The sequence below is a fragment of the Chaetura pelagica genome, unplaced genomic scaffold (genome assembly GCF_000747805.2).
Source record: "Chaetura pelagica isolate M959 unplaced genomic scaffold, ChaPel_1.0 scaffold234, whole genome shotgun sequence".
NCBI classification, from domain to species: domain Eukaryota; kingdom Metazoa; phylum Chordata; class Aves; order Apodiformes; family Apodidae; genus Chaetura; species Chaetura pelagica.
This window is the reverse complement of record NW_009952967.1, coordinates 374878-395950: the sequence shown is the minus strand read 5'-3', so window position 1 is coordinate 395950 and position 21073 is coordinate 374878. Positions and strand designations below refer to the sequence as shown.

The following is a 21073-nucleotide window of genomic DNA, read 5'->3' as shown; positions in this document are numbered from 1 at the left end:
AAACCAAATAACTTTTTCCTACTTTCACTTCAGTTGTTTAAACAGGCTAAGAAAGCCCCCAACAAAACAAAATATGCTGCAGCCTCCATGGGAGGATTCAGGGAAGCCTGTTTTTCCCATGATTAAAATTCTCTTGGCAGTATTTTTCATCAGTTTGTTTCAATATTAAGACAACATAAAATAACACATATGTATTCCTTTCCAACTGTAACTCATTGGTCCAGAAAGAATTTAATCACAGAGAAATCTAAAATTAAAAACCAATCTAATTACTTCATGAAAGCCTTGCCCATTGTCTGTAGGAAGTGCAGCTATCACAATTATTGGAAATAAAATCCTTTTTCAGATGTCTGTATGTGCAGCTTCTTACCATCACTTGTAATTCCACACTCCAGGAATGACTATGCTCTCCTAAATCCTGGTCACTTTGCATCTGAAATTGCTATTTTAATTCCGTAACAAGATCTAGTTTTACATTCCAAGCTAAAGGAAATTATTCATCTACACAGTAAATCCTCCAGCATCCTCAACAGACAACCAGATAAGCACACTGAAAAAAAATACATTAAAAAATAAGGCAGAAGGAAATCTCAGGTCACTTATCCATACATTTGCACACACATACACGTGCAGTCTTCACACTTTCACATTCTGGACATCACCTATAGGAAGTCAAAACACTTCTGCCAGGATTCTGTAAGGACGTTTTAATCACTATCTCGACAAGGTCCTTCCCCACATGCCCAGCTTTCAAGAGCAAAACGTCCGACTGCTCAGTGCCATGTGGCTCAGCACCTCGCTGCAGCAAAGCTTTAAAAATAATCACTAACACATGGAACAGGCAGAAACCAAACCATCTGACATTACAAAACTGAACAAAAATGCACAGAAGTTTGGGGTTTTTTTAGCCCATTGGAACACCTCGACAAGCAGCCTAGAAAAGAACATTTTCCACCAAAAAAAAAAAAGGGGGAGGGAGGATTTTTTTTCCAGGGGGTTGGGCAGGGCACAAACAGAATCTGGTTTGCTCCCTATGGGATCACACGGATTCCAGGCTTATTCAAGCTTCTTCCATGACACAGTGCAGAAAATATGTTTGCTAATATATCATTTGTGGTGCACGTTTGCATCAACCAAACAGGGACATGAAGGCTTCTGGTGGCAGTAAATTAAAAGAGAATTTTTGAGGTTTTTTTTTTTACTCTTTCAAGGTGATTTAAAAACAACAACCCAGTGACTCTTTTGCATAACACAGGTGGGGAACGAGCAGTTTCACATGAAGAAAGCTTCAAAACACTCAACTCTTGCAGAAAGTGTTCAACCCCCTGCCCTCCTCAGCCCCGGGGGCAACTTCTGAGAGGCCACAGAACCTGACCAATAAAGCCCTGCTTCAGAGAATAAGGTTTATTTTTACCATGTTATTTTTGGTCTTATCTTCTACATCACTCCTTTGCAGCTCCCATTACAAATCCCCTGTAAAACGCCTCCAAATACACATTCAAAGTAAAGCTTAGCTGAGCTCCAACGCAACAAACTCCAAACCTTTATGAAATAAAGGCTTTTTAAAATTATTATTTGTGTGGGGTTTTTTTATTTTTAGCGTTTTTGGGGGGGTTGTTTTTTCTTAACTAACAGCAGAGCACCTTTCCTCGTGTCATTGTCCGGGAAAATCATCTCCCTTTAATGAAACTGGGATTTACTTCACACAGCTCTTTGAAAACCACCAGGAATGAAGCCCATACTTCTCCTGTGCCACCTTTCTGCTCATTTTCACAGCACCCTAAGGATGGTGCCACACACAAAAATGCTCCCATGAGCTCGACACCCACGAGTGTTGCCAGGCTCCAAACACTGACCATGGACAAGAGACCCACCTGTCTGAGGAAACCTAACTTGTTTTCCTTTTCCACGCTGTCAGCAGAGACAGACAGGATCACACTTGAGGGACAGAATTCTTCAAGACACACCATTTCAGAAGAATTCAGTGTCATGAAGGCCTTAATAATGTCACAGAGTCAAAAAATTGGCCATTTCCACTTAGAATAATGCAACAGAGCCCTGAGAAATGCTATGGAAATTACAATAATTAATTCCTCTTTGGACAATAACAAACTCTCCTTAGTTGTTCCAGATCAATGCCACTGCAGAAGTGAAAAATGCAGAGGGAAATTGGTAAATAAATCTGGGGATGACACAGCCAGAATTTACAAGCCAGGGAGATGGAGATGCAAAGCAGTTCTGCCTGCTCTGGGTTTTGAACAGTAAACTCTGTTTTGAACAGTTACTCTCAGTAAAACGGGGGTGTGGGTGGATTCTGTTCACCACAGGGTACAAGGGGCTTCCGTATTTACCTTGCTAAATTCAAAGCCTGTTAAAAATGAAACACAAAAGTCAACTTGTGCTTTAAAAGACTTCAAGGCTAGGTGAGGTTTTGCTTTACAACACAAGGTTAAATGTTTATTAATACCTAACTCATGGCTTAGGAATATGTAAAATTCCTTTCCGATCCTTCAAAATGAAATATACTATCCACCAGATTCCATTACTTGCATTATTGCATTTGAATTTACTGTATTAATAAGGAAAAAAAAAAGTGTATTTCCCTTTCCTCCTAGATATCATCTGGTTTTCCATTACCACAACTAGAAATTGCCAAGAAAATGAAATGCTAAAGCACAGCAGATGCTGCTTATCTTCTGATTCAATCTGAGATCTTTGTTGCAGTGGGATCACATTTAGTCCTCTCAAATGCAGAGCAGTATTTCATCCCGTCTCGACATCCCAACAATGACATTTTATAAATATTACAAGTTTCCTGGGCTCCTTTCTACCTGTTCTGCAAAGAGCAAAGAAGCACTAGAAGACAGATTTTTCTTCCTGCTTAGGAATTTTTTTTTTTAAACCTCAGATGTAACCAGGCCAACACTGAATCTTCTCTAGGGGTTTTTTGAGGCCTCTGGAAGTCTCACCCTTTTTTTGTTAAGCTGCAGTAACTGTGAAAATCTTTGATCAAGGGTTGTCTTTACCTAAGTGCTAAGATCTCATTGAGAAAGAGGTGTTGGAAATAAACAAGCCTTTAAAGCAGCCTAAAAGTCCTCTCAAATATTCTAAAGGTGCCTCTCTCTCCACCTGCTCTTCAGCCACAACAGGGCCTGGATTTCTAAATCCAGGAGGAGAAAACAATCATTAAAAAAAATAAATAAAAATCTTTCCAAGGTTCTTTAGACATCAGAAGGGTGGGGCAATAAGGAGAAACTAATGTCCTCATCTTCACTTCTGCACGCTCTCCCCAGTGTCAGCCCATTAAACCCTTCCAGAAGGTCCAATGTTCAAGCATGTAAGATTTTATCAGAGTAATCACCTTGATTAGAAAGTTACCAGTGGTAAAATTCCATTCATAACGATAATCAAACACTAAGTATTTATTATACTGATATACTTATTTACTTAATTATTATCTTCAGTTTTGGAGAAGAACTGGTATGCAAAGGAAATGTTTCCAGCTCTGGAAACCCTTCAGAGCAGAACACTTCAAACAGAGCATTAAACATTTAACAGGTGCAATGGCAGCTTCTTGGTTTCCACTCTTAGGCTAAATTTACTCTTAAAAAACTAAATATCTGAGAAGCATTTCAACATTAATTTTCCAATTACTAAAAGAAATTCAATTATCAACTCCAGTAGTCTTGTATTTTTTCCTATCTGTAGTTTATAAAGCCACACAGATACAGAATTACTGCAGCCATTACAGAACCCAGGAGATGGGTATAGAGCTACAAAAAGCATACTAAGATTTGTTGTTTTTTCTCATTTTTTCCAATTAGACAATTTTTGCTGTGAGGCCACGGGGCAGGGCGGGGGGGGGAAGAATGGAAAGGCAACGTATCAACCTTTTTGTTAGCGGCGACAGGGAACGAGAGGGATCTGGACAATAATACTCCTCATTTCCCAAAGTATTTTAAAATGTGTCCTGTTAAGCAGTTGACCTTCAAATTTGCTCATTCCCTCACTTAAGCAAATAAAATATTTACCCACTCCCCAGTAACAAAGGCAGCAGCCCGGCCTCGTGTCCCTACATCCCCTCTTTGCCCACAGACACCATGCAGATCCACCATGGAAAATAATTAACGGCGGCAACAGCATTCCCCTCGGATCTGTTCCGTGCCAACTCGGCCTTTTTACACTTCACACTGTTTTACTTCTACATCAGTGAGTAACACTTTGCCACAAAACACCTTCTATTTTCACAGCCCAGACTCACAACCCCTCGGAAAACCACTTGCGATGAGACGGGATGGGACGGGCGACAACCCACAGCGACCTTACCTGTCGCTGCTGGTACTGCTGCTGCTGCTGATGGAGTCGCTGCTGGAAGATCTGCTCCTGGATCCACTGCCACTGGGGGAACGGGTGGGTCTGGCTGCCTGGCTGGCCAGCCTCTGCGGGGACTGGGTCCTGGACTGGGACGAATGCGGCGACCGACTCCTGCTGTGCTGGTAATTCCTCTCCGGCCTTCTGCCTCGTACCTCCCGTGTAAGATCATCCCTGTAGATATCCCTGTGTACCACACTGGGCAATGTAAACTGCTCCCGGGCCCTAGGTTCGTAACGGGGGTCGTGAGCATCAAAACGGTTTGGACTTCGACTCCGAGAAGTGTAATAGAGCCCGTGTTGTAAGGTCCGCTCTCGAGGGTCTCTATAGTAATCCTGATCGTAATGTCTCGTCCGATCAAATCCTCCCGTCCCCCGCTCATGGTGTCCATAGGCACTATGTTCATAAGCACGCTCCCTGTTATCTGAAGCCCTGCATTTAGGAAGGGGGGAAAAATACTTCATCAGAAAGGGGCAGGCACAACTAAAAGCAAATCATGCAAAACATTCATGTCAGCACTGAACTTAAAAATGTTGCGACTGCTTCTCCGCTAACCAGCAATGACCTGTCAAGCACTGACAAACTTAAGAACGTTTTACTTGACTCCAAAGTTATACTTCATATGAAGCTGAGCAATCATTTTGTTTTAATCACAGTATTGGGCTTTCATGACCAGCATCTTGCCTGCCCAGGAAAAAAAACGGTAACACTGCTTTTCAGTGTAGAATCCTCATTTAAGTTGCAATTATTTCTTTTAAATTCAGTACACAAGGAAAACTTCATGTTTGTGAACATCACAATTAAGTCGTGTGTTCCCCCTTCCGTTTTTGCTTAAGAGCTTCAGCCATTTTTCTGGAATTTGGTAATTACTGGAGCTCTTCTAATTGTCGTTCTGCAAAAATGGCATTGCAAATTGGGCTGTGGCCATGAAAGCCTCTGTGCAAAGCATGAGCCAGAGGTAAGAAGCTGCTTTCAAAAGGGGTAACGTACATAACTCAGAGAGAAGACCCAGAAAATGAGGGGTTTTCTTGTTGCTGTTCTAAAATACTTCATTCTCTTAGAGGGACTCTGGCTTTATCAGACTGCTACACTCCTCTCATCAAAGCTGCTAAAGAAACATCTCCATGAGTAACATCATAATACTTCAATTGCTAGGATGCAGGTCCCCAAAAGACATTAAGACCATATGTAAGGACTGCGAATGAAATTTTTCAGTGGGTGTTTTTGTTTGCTGAGACTGCTGCTGTGGCTGCAATCACAGAATTCCTGTCTTCACAAGGACACTGCTTTCAAGAAGCTAAGGGCCATTTTGTGCCAGTGTTTCCTGCATGTCAATTGAGAAGGGCTCTACGTCCGAAGACAGAGTGTGATCTCTCAAATAAAGAGACTGTAAAACTGACAGATAAAGCTAACAGAACATTACTAATAGTTTAGTGGTCTAATTTAGACAAGTACCAGGACAGTACCTCTAAATTATGTCTGGAAAATGAAGGATCAAGAACAATTATGTTGAATGTTTAAAAAATACTTGCAAAATTCTAAGTATGTCAGTGTAGCCAAAGTTAATTTAAAAATTTAATTATCCATCTTATGAAGGGCATCTCAACCTTTTTTTTTTTTTTTACCAGCCTTCTTTCTTGAATTCTTCCTTCAGAATCAATTATTAGTCACTTCAATCTCCTGAATCCTAATAACCCAATTCTGCCCTGTGCTTCCTCCTCCTCTCCTGAATCGTGGGTCTCAGTTTCCATTTAAAATGGCAGAAATATTTCAGGTACCTTTTATACACTGAAAATGGAACTTGAATCTTTTTTCAATTAGCATCTAGGGAAGTTCCTTCCATTCATTCTCCAATGAATCACTAGAGCCGTAATCCTCTAAATATATTCATCCTCTGTTGTTACATTATAACTCATTTTAGCTTTCTACAGCCCTTGCTCATGTTTTGCCTGCATTTCTTCCTCTCCAATTCTATACAGGAAACTATCTAACCAGTGCAACATTAATTTATACATCCCCTTGAAATTCCTTGCTGCTTTTCTATTTCCAGTATCTCTTGCTTGCAACAATGGCATTTAGAAAGATAATTCGGTATCTTTTTTTATGTCCCCCTTTTGAAGGTCCAAGATCAACAATTTTATCAACGTTTGCATTTAGCATCCTACAAAGTGTTAATCAGTGAAAGTTGATTTAATGAGGGAAGAGAAAAAGCAGTATTTTCTAGAGGGTTACTGCTATATAGCTGACATAAAAGAACAAAGTCCTTATCCATGAAAAGGACACAGAAGACAGACAGAGGAGCTAGCAGAGCTGAAAATCTAATGGCTACAAGTGCTTTTTTGATTATCTATTAGTACTAAGTACTACTGGAGTTAGTGGAAAGAGAGGGTTTGACTTGGGTTAGGAGAGGGGCTAATATACACAGGGCAGGACATACCAACCTTTTCCAAGTGTGGAAACACGACCTATATTCCCAATTAAATCTAGGGAGAGAATTGTGAACATAACTTCCCCAATTTTGGCCCCTCTTACAGGGGTAATCCACCTTCTTAATGGGCAAGGGTGTCAAATGATATTTTGGATGAACCAACAAGAAAAAAAAAATTAAAAAATCTTAGTGACAAGACAAAAAAAATAAAAAAGAAAAAAATTCCGCTGGAAGGAAGCAGTCCCAGACTGAAAGATAACTCTGAAACCCCCAGACTTCTTTCTTGAGACAGTAGGCACTTAAATAGATCCATTATTTTAATTTCCAGCCCTATGTCTGAATCAAGCAGCTGGTAGAAGATGAGCCAATGCAGGAGGGCCCTGCTAGCCAGCAGGCACCTCTAGCCGCCTTTGTAACCATCCAGCCCAGTCACTGCTCACTGGTGTATCCACAGACTGGTATTAGCCACGTCCTTAAAACTAAAGTATGTTTAATATGGAGTAGCAAAGAGCTTTTTTAAGAGACTAGATAGTAATCCACTCCCCATGGCTACTGGCGTCTTGACTGTATACCATCCAATAAATTCAAGGCAGTAGTTCTTATCCCAGCATTAAAAAACACACTATAATTTCCAAAATTTAGTCATGTCCATCATCTCTCTTTGCCAACACCATCAGAAAGAATAATCCCAATAACTTGGAAATGATGTAGATCCAAAATGGAAACATCACAAGCTGCCTTCGGTCTTCTCCATCCAAGCGTTATTTCCATGGCTAAGTGTTGTCTGTAGAATCCAAGGGGCTGCATCATTAAAGTCTACTAGAAATTTTGTGGTGACAATCCAATTAACATACCAACTGTGTATAGTGAGAACTGAGAACTAGGCATCAAGCTTTCACAGAATTTTAGGTTCTAGTATTCCGAAGATACTCCACAGAGAACTTCACCACATGTTGTAGAGTAAGATAGCTCCATCTGGCAGCAGGGATACATCCGAGCAAGGCCTTAATATTATCCAAGAAATGGAATCATTACTTCTAGACAAGAGTAACTCCAATATCGATGCTGGCAAAAGGAAATCTTCCATCTTAACACCACCTTATTTCAAGTGTAGATATCCAACCAGCTGCAGAAAACATCCTCTATGGATCCACAAGGTACCAGCCACTGGGACAGAAATCACTTCCGTTTCCAACCCAAAATAGGAAACATAGATAATTCCCAAAATTTGAAATCCATCTGGGGGCCCTAGATACGAGTTTGTGTTTCTCACCATATCAAATACAAAATACCTGCCTAGAGAAACCTTGGAACTTACCCATCAAGTCTCCGCTCATAACGTCCTTCCCGTGCATGAAGCGATGGGGGGGGGCCGTAAGTGGGCCCCCCACCACCTCCTCTGAACCCAGAAACCTCTCTACTACGAGATGCTATGGAAACTGTATCATCCAATCCCCGAGCAGCACTGGGAATGGTTCCTGGTTCATTATAATCCGTCCGTAGGTCTCTATCTCCCATTTTGTTGACAGAGTTGTGTGCCTTCTGCGCACTTTTGATGTCCACAAAATCCACAAACGCTGCCACTCCGCCTTCCGACCCCCTCTTGGGGAGTATTTTGACACTTTCGACACGCCCATATCTGGAAGAAAAGCAAAGCAAAGTACATATATTAGTGCTGGGAGGAAAAGTCTGCATTTAATAACATTGCCTCCTGCAAAATCAACACCAGCTTTAAACCCTTCACCCTGCCCATACAGCAGGAAAATCAATCTCAAAGCACGGCAGGGGTTGGAAGATGTGTTTTCAAACAGAGGGAAAAAGCCATTTGTAGAGGGGGAAAAAGCCATTTAAACTTTTCCATCATCATATTTAAAACTCCTCCCTTCTGGTTAGCCCATCATGAGACACCCTTTTTATAACAATGGAGCAACTGCAGCTGAAGAAATAGAAAGGTATTTGCAATTAGAGCAGCCTTCTCATTTTTAATCTGACGAGCATACACATAATTAAAACAAAACTGTGTCACAACAAGTCAAAACAAAGACACCCCAACAATACAAAAAGCTCGACCCTGGCACAGCAATTCCACCACTCTGGTGGCATTTAATCCATTCAGCACTAAAACAAGAGTCTTCATTCTCATCCTTGTTCCTGATCTCAAACCTGTTTCCCTACCATAGCCTCATGAGATGCTCTGGAAGCACAGCAGACATAAGCACCCCCAGACCAGGGGGGGCTTTTGGGGTTCAACTTTACACCCCCCATCACCACAGACCAAGCTGCACAACCAGCAGGCTACGGGAGGGCAAGGCCACCACACTTCATTGTGTGAAGTAATTGCAACACAGGCACTTAGCCCATCACCACAGACCAAGCTGCACAACCAGCAGGCTACGGGAGGGCAAGGCCACCACACTTCATTGTGTGAAGTAATTGCAACACAGGCACTTAGGGGGTGAGTAGATGTCTCAATAAAAAAAAAAACAAAAACAAACAAACAACAAAAAAACCCCACAAACAAACAAAAATTACACGTTTGTACAGACAAGAAACACCAGGTAAACATGCTTTTAAATACCCTGCATCAACTTAAAATGGGAAATATGAACAAGCAACGTTTTAAAACAGCAGTTCTGGTTGCTTGTTTCTCTCAGCCAAGAGATTTTAACCAAAACAAGTAAGGGCTTTTAACTGCAGTTGTTAATCCATAACAAAAAGAGGCAAAAAGCTTATTTTTAAATTGCTGAGAAACAGGAGAGGGACACAAATTAAAAAAACATAATAAAGTATTTACAAACTCGATGAAGAATCATTGCAAAAAAAAATCTATTCCCAAAGGCAGCAAAGTGCTGAGCAGATGTAAACAGATCTGAGACAAGAAAAGCTGTTTTCAGCTGTATATCCAGGAACAAGCAAATGCAACTAGCTGTCTGAGGAGCAAGGGCTGTCAGCACCTGCGGGTGTGTGCGTGGCTGTCCATGCACCTTCCAATCCCCTCATTGTTGTTGGGTGACTAATCCCTAAATACGATTTTAAAACCTGCCTCGCTGACTGCTGGTTCCTCATTCCAACCTGACCTACTATACTTTATGTATAATCTGGCTTGGACTTAGATCCCATTTTCCTCTGGGTTATGCTCCACTGAATATGGCACACTATCCATTAAGGAACACATGCAAACAAGAGCATCGTTCAAGTCAAAATGCACCTTGTTAGGCATAAAAAGGCAAGGCTGCCTGTGGGACACGTTCTTGCCTCTCTCTTGCCACCTTTGTACTCATGTACAACACAGTGACATTTAATTCTCAGGAGTTTCCCAACCTGTGATACCAAACTGATGCACTGGTTGGTTATTTTTTACTCTAATTAAAAGCTGCAAGGAGCAAATAGTGATGAATGGTACTGCAGAAAAGGTACTTCTCAGTGTTTGCAGCCTGCTGAAGCTGGGTATGGTTCTCTTGCCTTGAAGGCAAGATTCAGAAAGACCAGAAAAGTAGAAGACATAATTAATAAAATCTATGTGAGGCAAACCACAGCCTAATTGGATGTGGCACATGTAAAGAGAGAAGAAACAGGAAAGGAAGAAGAGGGAAGGAAAACAGGAAGGAGCCTATTTTAAAAAATATTCATACTGTGAATGAACATGACAAAAACTATGAAAAATAATTAGGTATCATAGTTAGCATCACCTGCTAAAATGTGTATCAGCAAAGGAAAGATGTAACAGGACAGAGAGAGTTCCAGCTCTCATACCTATTGAATTTTTCTTCTAAATACAGAAGTGACTGGCTAGAACACATACTTTTCTTTTGCTCATAGCACATTCAGTTTCTTGCAACATGAGCCCCTACTTCGTCTACAGTCTTCAGAAGGGAAGGAAATAATATCTCAGTACTACTCAAAAAAACCCAAATCCTAACTGTCTCTCTCCCTGCAGTTCCCACAGCCCACGTTGTACAAAGTGCTGCCTGCCAGTTCCATCAGAAATGGGCTCGGAGACTCTTTCTGCTCACCATCCTGACAATTATTTCCTCATTCTGAAATGGGAGCACACGTGTTGTAACATACACACAGACAGACCTCCATGACTTCTCTTTTGCTGCAGAAGATCCAGAATGTGTTCAAATGCTCAAATATTCAAGTTAATGCTGCCCAGAAAGTGCAGATGATACAGAACATCAATGTAATAAGCTCCCCATCCACCAACAAAATCACCCAGCAAACACCCAACTCTTGCAGCCAGAGCTTAAGAGTGTACTTTGGTTGTCACTAATTTAAAAACTATTTAGTAGATTTTTTTCTAAATCAGAAATGGATGGGAAGGCCACTACTGTATTCCACTGCAGCCACGGCCCTAGATCACCTCACTGGGAGACGGCGCACTTTAATCTGTCTGTTATCCAGATACATAAATAAATATACACCCAACCCTGGTGTCCTGCACTGTACCCTTGACAAACCCAGAGGATAATCTGTGGCAATCGCCTTTGCTGAAAGCGAGGGAGGCAGACGTTGGGGAGGAGAAAGGGAGCAGAAGGGGCAGGGGGGCATGAAAGAAAACTGAGGAGAGAGCCCTGAGTATCCAAGGACAGCTGCTGGGAGAGGAAGGTTTGCGTTTTCCATGCCCCAACGCAGTCCTGTGATTACACACATCCCCTGGTCCCCCACCGTGAAGATTAATCTGTCTGGTGAGCCGACCCAACCCCACCCGTTGGCGTCTCTCCGAGCTGCTCCTGTCTTGGCAGATGCTGCCAAGAGGAGGAGGACCGCACCGAGGGGAGAGGAGGGGAGATCTGCAGTGCTGCATCACCAGACGAGTTTACTGCAGCAGAATAATATACGACAAGGAAAAAAAAAAAACCAACAACCCCAAAACGATGCTTTCCGGAGGTCTGGGGAAGGAGGCAGCGGTAATGCCGTGTTTGGAGACACTGATCACACACTGAGTCAAGATGGAGGCCAACGTGCTCCAAGGAGCAACCTTTGTCTAGATCTTCCCAAGGAAGGGGGGACAAAAGACAAGAGGAGGCACTGCCGTGACCTTTGTAAGGTTCACAGAGCAGCTCTTCGCAACCTGCCCTCCTCTCCGTGTCCCCGTGCCTCAGCCCTTCCCAAGAAGGCTGCATTTCGCAACTGCTGCCAGACCCAACAGACAACAAAGAGCCTGGCTCTCTCCGCTCCCAACCCCGAATGAAAACAAGGCTTTTTAGTGCTTCTTCCCGCCCGCAACTCATGCTGATTAATCATTAGCCCTGTGCTGCAAGGAAGGCGACCCAGACCAAGTTTTCCGAGGGTTTACAGCTCCACCAGATGCAGCAGAGAGGCGGACGTGCGAGGGTTGTTCTCTCACCAAGCCCCTCTGCCAGCCCCGGCTGTGTGCACAGACCTAGCGGCCCTTCCAGGAAAATAAAGTTGCTCAGTAATCAGTGCTCAAACAAAGCCACAGTAATCCAGCTTCTCAGACAAAGGAAGGGAATTCATAATTTAAGCACTATTGGTTTATTCACTGTAGATCAAAGCACCTCTATCATCAAGCAGCTGAAACGTCTCTGGGCTCTCAGCGTGGCTGCTCCGTGCGTTTCTCCTGCTCTCCAGCCCTTCCTCCTCCCCAGCCATTCCTCTCATTCCAGGCTGGGAAATGTCTCTGTCAATGCAGGGCTGGGCTGGTTCCTCCTCCTCAGACACAACCAAAGTCATCCTTCATCCCACGACTTTCCCTGCATGGGGTATCTGCACTCCGGGCACCCTAGTCTTCCCATTTCACATTAACTATTTCATCTCAGGTGCTGAGTTCAAACATTCATTTGTCTGCACAGCCTCTGCTATTCCCAAGCAAAAAAAATCTTAAACAAAGGATGGACTACCAGAAAGCAGGCCAACAAATGTTTAATAAACAAATGCTGCAACATTTTATAAACTGATGAGGGTCTTTACAGGATGATAAAAACAAGACAAGAAAAGGTAGGTGGTTATCTGGGAGATTTGTTGCTTTAATTTAAACTGAATCCCACTTTGAATCTTATTAACTCCTTCCGTCTCATGTTGATCTTCCACCAAGCTTATGAAGACCTTTTATACCCAACCATTTTCATTACAGCAGCATTTTGCAGGTCAGATACATCCAGATCTATTAAAACTGCACCATATTTTTATTTGGAAGCCGTCACAACGTTGCACTCCAGATACTGAGACAGTCAGATCAAAAACACCTCCAGAGATTCTGTGCTTGTTTCTGCACCCCTCATTAAGAGCATGATTTGCCAAGACACCCTGATACAGCAGGATATCTGAATATTTTGGATTCACTTTGACTGAAGCCAGGTATCTTCAGCCAGCTGAAAAGCAGGGATGACTTTCTGTGCCATGCTGGAAGTCCTTCCTCCTCCATTACATAAGCCAGGCAAGCCCCAGCCTGCATTATTCAGTAAAACGCTCGCACAGCTTGAAGTCTTTCTCGGCCAATCACATTCCTCTTGCTTTGTTGTTATTTCATAACAAAATAATGTGACCTGAAATAATACTTCTCCAGATGTCTGCCTCTCTTTTCCTCATTCTTAACTCCCCATCAGACCAATACCCCACACTACGGGCTACTCCGGTCCTGTGTCTCCCCCTGCACAAAGCAGATCGGCTCCAGATAGAGGGAAATGCAAGATGTGCAAATACTAAAGCTTCCACAAAGGAAGTTGCCATCACCAGCTCCACAGGGGTTTTTAGCCAGACTGCTGATGTCTGCTCGACTCCATTAACATCAGGCTTTCTGCTATTACAGCCATCCATTTCACAGCCCAAGAACTCAGCCCACCACAACAGCACATGCAGCTACTTCCCATCTATGTAACACACAACACGCCAGGAGAGCAGGAAGCCCAACAGCATTGCAGCCTGACCAGCAGCAGGACACCAAGCCATGGTGACAGCAACCCTGAAGAAATCCTGCTCAGAGTTTAGCACCAGCTTCCACTATCACCAATTCACACCATGACCTGCTCAGTGACTCTCCCTCCCATACAACCAACTAAAGTAGTGTTTAATATTCCCTGCTGTAAAAGTTCCAAAGCCAGTAACACAAAGGGACTTGGATCTTTCTACAGGTATCTGGAAGGAATCAGACACTATCACTGGAATTACACTCTGCTTCGAGCAATGCAGAGTATCAGTTCAAAATTTGACAATATTATCATCTGCCTAACATGGAAGAAAGAGAGCTTAAAGATACAGGAGAACAAAGGAATTTAAACAAAAGGTATTAAAAAATGCACAGACTGCGTTACTGAGTTTGGGTCTTATCCTAAATACAGTAACTGATCTGTAACAGCAAAGCCAGAGACAGAGCATAAAGAAGTGTGTGCGCAAAGGGCTGGGATGAGAATCATGCAAGTTATTGAAATGTATCTTGATGGAAGCAACAGGCGGGATTCCAGAGTCCTGGAAAACTACACTTAAAATCCACTTTAACAAACGTGGAGAGCTACTGCCCAATGAGCCACAACCACTTGTCTTTGCAGGACTGCCACTCAGCCCTGGAGAATTTGTCAAACTGGATCTCAAATGCTTAATCACAAACACAGCAACGCACAAGTGGCCACTGGCCCTCGCCAGCAGCTGCTCTTAGGGGAGCCCAAAAACAGAACTGACTGTGAGCAGCTCCATGAGACAGCTTGTTGCTGAGGGCTTGATCCAAAGCCTTTGTTCCCAAGGACACCAGAGCAGGCTCCGCATGGAGCTGGCACACCTGGACACTCAAGACACCACAAGCCCCTCACATCAACACACGTCTCAGTTACAACCTGAAAATTGAAAACTGGCTCTTCATGATTGCTGTGAAAATACTGTGAATATTTCTCTAATATACAGACATGCACCCCCACTTTGAAGAGCCTGGCAGCACCATTTTGTAACACGCCTCCAAACATCTGATCTTCCCTCAATTTTCTGAAGAAACAGGTTTAAGTGACAAAATCCCCTGGGAGAGGGTAGGAGCACAAAGGCTGCCAGCAATATATGGAGCACTTCCAGCAGCCTCCAGAGGAGACTCAATCTATGGCATTGGCTCTCCTTATCTCCAGCTGCTACATCACATTAAAGACAGCTAAAAATAAAACAAATTAAATGCCTCTCTAACTCTACCTTTCTCAGCACAAAGTTGCTGTTTCTGTAATGGTAAGCCCTCCTAAAAAGCCAGGATAGTGTTCTGGATGATCACGGGCAGGAAAGCTCATCGGCTAGGGATAAATCCCTGTGATTCAAAGCTTTGAGAACCTTTACCTTCCCAAGCTAGGCAAAATAAAAGCTCCTGATCTCACTAGGAGTGCTGGTTTTCAGGCTACACCAAGAACAGACCTTGTGACAGCAATGATTCAGAAACATGCCCTAATTACTGAGCTCCCATAATTTTCTAGATTGCAATCTGAGATGCTTAAAAACCTGTTCAGAGTGATCTTTATTGGCTCTGCGACCGTTGGGGGGAGAAAACCAGCGTTCTTCAGGGCATTCTCAGCAGCTCTCCTCCTAGCAATAAAGATCTCCAGGAAAACCTCAAAATTCAGCAGAAACCATTGACCAGGTGACAGAGCTCAGTCAGACCACTGCCACGACCAGGGTGAAGTCTCAAGGTGACGCTCCTCACTCTCCTCTCCTGCCCCAAAAACTCCAACCCAGACCACTCCGCAGCCCCCAACAGTACTCTATGGGAAATCTGACCCCGACTGCAAACAGGGGTTTTGTTAATGAGATGCAGCACGTGTTCCTGCCCTGCACCCAAAACAGTCAGGGCTTTGTCTACCCTCGTAATCCCTCCCTGAGAGATGACAAAGTAGGAAATTAAAAAGCTAGCATAGGCACATTCACTGGTAGTTCTGATACCTCTGTTATTTAAGAGCAACATGCCTGACACATCAGATAGTCCAGCAGATAACTCTGTGCTGAAATAAACCCTTGCTTCTTGCTTTATAGCTCAGCTGAATGCTCCATTTTAAGACACCAAGTAAAGAGATTCCAAATTAAGACTTTTTTTTGTCTTTATTGCAAAGTCACTGTTTGGATACTGCTGAGGTATCAATATACAAATTAAATCATTACGTACCACCAGAGAGGGAAGAAACAGAATATTTAACACTGTTTATTCATGGTTGTTTCTGTCGGTACTTCTTCCCAGAGTCAAAGCAGCAGGAAGTTTTCCTGCAACCCCCACAACAAAAGATTTTGCCACACATAAGCCGTTCAAGTGCACACGCATCAGGTGAAACTTGGCTGTACATCCAGCCCATTCCTCGAGACACAGATCAGTCCCGCTCACTGCAACACCCCCACAGCACAGAGGAGCATTTCAATGGAGTCCTAGCAATGCTTCAGCCTGAGGGAGACATAGGGGAGACCAATCCATGTTTTGGGCACTGGGATTACACGAAGCTGTAGGAATTAGGAAAAAAAAAGCCTCACTTGACCTCAGCAGCACCGAGCTGGGCTGTGTTTTACATTCTGGCCCCAGTCAGCAGCTCTGCTGGCTGCGACGTCAGGAGAACCCAGCGTTTCATCAGAGGCAAACCTTGACCCAATGTAATGAAGGGTTCCACACAAGATGACCCAGCCAGAGCTCTGCACACGCAGCTGAGCAACTCCAGCTTCTCATTCACATGAGAAGAGAGGCAGAAGCTCTGTGATTGAGGAACTTTTCCTCCTTGTCACTTCTGTACACAAGCACCCAAGCAGGGCTTATTGGTATATACATTATTTAAAAACAAAAAGAAATCAAAGTGGCTTTGCGAGCAGAAATAATAAAGACTCATTTCTTATGGATGCATGTCTTGAGGTAGAATTCTCCAGTGTCCAATAACTGCCAGTTCCCACTGCAGCTTTTCCCACGGTCAGGAACACCTCTTTCCCATGTGGATTCTTTAATGTCTAATAAGGGTTGCACTCTCACTGCAGCTTTTCTCTCCATGGGGCCGCTAATCAGGTCTTTCTCCTCTATTACAACTGCTTGTTTTCACAAAACTCAAAGGAACATGGTATCTCTGAGCCTGTGAGTCCCCCCTTCGCCCTGAAGCACAGCTGAAAATGGCTAAAAGGTTCAAAATTGATTAGGAAAGATAAAATACACATGGCAAGATCTTACTCTCCAAGCTGATGAGAGCAAATTTGGCTATTTGTGGAAGCCTAAATAGGTTACAAAAATTGGTAGAAGCTCAGCATGTTCAGCTGTGTTGTAGCAAGTAGGATGCACTGTGATTCTTTATCCTTCAGCCTACGCAGATGCGCTATCACGTTCCTACACGCTAGAGACAGAGCTGCTGAGTTCCATCTCCAGGGCATTTTTTCTTCCAGCTTAAAGCATAATCTGCAGATTTGATTCAAAAACACTGATGGTGATGGGCTACATTAAATGCTTTATGCACAGGAATTGCTCAAGCCGGATCTTTTGTGTGACTGATTTTGGGATTTGTTTGGATTTGCTTTGAGGAACGCATCGCAACTGTAAGGGAATCTCATGATTAATCAAGTTTTTCATTCTTACATGAAAGAGTAATTCCCCATCTCAGCTTTGCTTCTCCCAAGCCCTGCTTTGCATGTACTTGGCAGCAGATGGAGGAAAATGCAGAGTCATAACATTACTGTCTCCCTGCCATGCTGCAGAGTACTTTAAATATGTCTCATCTTAAGGCTCTGGAAGTCTTGTTGCTCATGGTTCATATTTCTCCAGTGAAACACAAACTTTACAACCTCTGCCCCGAGGTTTTATATGTTCTCCAGAAAATGGTATTTAAGAAAAAAGAAAGGTTATCTATTTCTCAGGCCATCCCAAGTGAACGGATTGCTCCCCCCCAACCATGGCTCAGTTTGAACAAGTGACCAGCAATGATTGAACCAACAGGTTCAACAACTTGAAATTCATTTCTGATAGGAAGCAGCCATGGATCCAAGGACTCACTGCAGGTCACCAACCCCAACAGCTCACTGACTCCTAAAAGGTTACAATCTTGAAACCAGGCAAGAAAAAAACACCCTGAAAAAAAAAGTCAAGTTCCCAGCCAGCCCAGCCTCCTCCACCAAGCCCTGTATTTAAGCTGGGCAGCTGCTCCTGCACTGCCACCCCAGCCTGTCACCCAAATAGAGATTTGCAAATGCTCTGTTGTTGGTTCGTGACTCACCACTACCACCACCCTGGAGAAAGTGCTTGTTCCTGTGACTAAACCAACTGGCAGGGCAATACCCAGCGTGAGCCAGGTGTCAGCCCAAGGAAACTAATCTTCCCTGCTGACAAGTGCCCGGTGAGAGCCAGGCACACTCAGTGTTTTGTCTGCAGTGACTACCTGCGCTCTAGGCGCTTTCTCCATGGGCAAGAGCTTCAAACTTTCCACCACTGAGCCAGATTTTAATGGCTTTTCTTTTGATGCAACTCAAAGCCAAGGTTTTGCAAAGCCAAGGGAAAACAGGCTAGCTCGGATTTCATCGCAAGGATGGGTGAGGTTTCTCACCTCAGTTTTACGAGCTGACCTAAAGGAGGCTTCACCATGCCAGAGAGCTCAGTGGACCTGTGTCTGGAGGTGCACAGGTACTACCAGACCTTCAGGGCTTCTCCTGCGGTTCCAGGATCAGCCGGATACACCAACCCACCCGCAACAACCGGGCACGTCATCCTGACCGCCGGGAAAGCTACTTCCTAGTTTTATGCCCCACCAGTGATCAGCTTTACCTTTAAATGCTTGTTCTCAAAAATTAGTCCAACACAAGGTAGGCAAGCACATGAACTAGTGCCGGCACAACAAGGGACTGTAATCTCTGAATGGACCAGGAGGAAGAGATGCTTCCTGAGCTCAGCTGCTGCCAGAAAACAGCCTATCTCCCCATACCCACAACCAGCCCATCAGCTATACCATCAGTGCTGAAGCCATTTTTATTTCTCAAATGTAGCAAAGCTTCTCTGCTACCAATACTTCCAAGACATTGTTAAAAGTTAAGAAAAAGACCAAAGGTTTATTTAGACTTTGATGACAATGAGGTTACTGTGCAGCCTGTTAGCTGTCTAGCTGTGTACTTAGCTGGCTTTCCAAAAGCAGTGTGTCTCACACACAAGCACAGAACCCCTGAAATTAAATCAGACATTGATTACATATACAAGGGAGATATTTATCCATCCTGAGCTTTTATTCCCCTCACAGTTAGGATGCTAATGAGGCCGGAAAAGGTTTTTTTCTTCTTCCAAAGGCGACTACTTTAAACATACAATTCGGCCATTTATTTTTCTTATTTTGCCCTGTTAACTCTTGCAGGTCACCCACAGCTGCCACGGGGAGCCTGAAGAGGGAACATTTCAATAAGCTTCTGTGTTTTTTGGCAGCCGTCACCACTAATGAGGACGGGAGCCATTCACACCAGCAGCAAGAGCAGATGGACCACAGCTCAGCGCTTTGTGCCGCATGGAAGCCTCGAGCACCTCACCAAAGACACGGACACCACAGTTGGGGAAACCTGTGACAGGGACGTGCAGTTCCTCTCCATGAATCCCACGGACAGAAAACACAACCAGCTCAGTTTTGTACCTGGAGAAAAACTGAGATCAATTCACCACTAGCTAAAAGAAAAAATGCATTTACAACCTGGCAGTTCTCTTTTTATCAAGGTAAAAGATCGTTTAAAACCCAGCTTTGATTGGCCACCTGACTACCTCCGTGACAAGAACTTGGTTTGAAGCCAGCTCTGATTTCCTACTATGTAAAGGGATAACAGAAGACATGCAAGCTCTTCTCTTTTGCTGGAGGACCCAAGAGGAACATACACACAGAAGTCACCACTGCCTCTACCTGTGGAGAGAGCCATGGGTATCAGCAGACAGCAGCACAGATCATCCCTTCATGCTCATTCCAGAGACATTTGGAACTATCTGGCCAGAGATAAGAGCACATTCAGGGCTTTTTGATCAGATTTGGAAGCTCACACTTCAGATCTAAATGTGCTTTTAAAAAAAAGTTCTTTTAATTTTAAGTTGCTATGCTTAACTGAAAAGAGGAACTGAAAAGAAGCAAAAAAAAAAAAAAAGCTTCCTTTTGTTCTTAAAAGGTGCCTGGGTCTTGAAGCAGAAAGCAGTCATGAAGACAGACTGCTGCTCCTCTCCCACGATTAGTCTGTCTGAGCAGAAAATTGATGTTCCTTTCACATCCGAATTCTGCTGCGTTCTCACCCAAGTCACCATGAACGTTTGGACCTCAGACAAGGCATGAATACACAAACCACAGAACAGAGCCACATGCAATGCTACAAGACACTCCCAAAAAAACCCTTCCTGAGGAGGATGTTGTTTCAACCCAACTCAGAGACACCACCTTCATGTTCAGTCTGTCCTGTTAACAGATTGCAGCAGACCCTGGAATATATCCTCGTATGTTTATGAAAAGCCTGTAACAATGTTTATTCTTGTATTAAAGGATGTTATCTTCACACTGCAGAATTTTACAGATTGCAGGGGATGATTACACAGTGCTAGTAGGTTAAACAATAACTATGAAAACGGAGAAACCACAGCAGTTGCTGTGTTTTATTCATCCTGCAGAAGTCGTCATCACAACCTAATGTATCACTGCAGAACAGCGCTGGAGCTGTTTTTTCAGGCTCAAGGAGACCAGAGCTGCCATCACTCACCAGGCAGACAGGAAAGCAAAACCTTCTGTGCTACCCCAACCTGTACGAGGTGGGAAACACTACTGACTTGTTAGCTCAGGCAACCCAAAAAAAGCTGGTTTTGGCTGATTTTCATTAACTGTTCAAACAGTCTTAAGAACACTACAAAGACTCACGCAAAGGTAAGGTACAAGGCTGGCTGTACACTGTGAATTTCCATCTCCAGGCTCATATTCCTCCCATGAGATTTCTCCACCGGCACACGCTGAAGATGCAGCTAAACTCATAAATCTTAGTATGGAGAGTAATCATATTTTCTAGTGTATTCCCTCAATTCACTGTTTAGGAATGTTTGCCCTTGCCTTTGGTTTCAGGGCGTTCTCAGACCTCAGCAAGTTCACTGAACTTAATAAAAAACACAGGCAAAATACCTCACAAGTGCTTATTTTTGGTAGCTACCAAAACCAGAACATATCTGCTCCACGAGCAGCTTAACAACATAAAACCCTTGTTGCCAGCAGCTCTCCTGCAGCCTCTAGTAGTGGAAAACCAGCCAAGGGGTGACCCTCGGTTTTACCGTGCCAAACATCTTCAGAAGACCTTGATTTGATATTTGTTGCTTCTCGGGTGCATCTTCATGTGCAAAAGACATTCCTG

At 43.5% G+C, this 21073-nt stretch overlaps 1 protein-coding gene across 1 annotated transcript in view; it reads right to left on the bottom strand.

Annotated features, from left to right (window-relative positions):
- SPEN (spen family transcriptional repressor) overlaps nucleotides 1–21073 on the bottom strand; it is an 84093-nt gene that overhangs the window by 42116 nt on the left and 20904 nt on the right. The window contains 2 exon segments of the mRNA XM_009995775.1: nucleotides 4327–4803; nucleotides 8118–8438. Of these exon segments, the coding sequence (XP_009994077.1) occupies nucleotides 4327–4803; nucleotides 8118–8438 (798 nt within the window).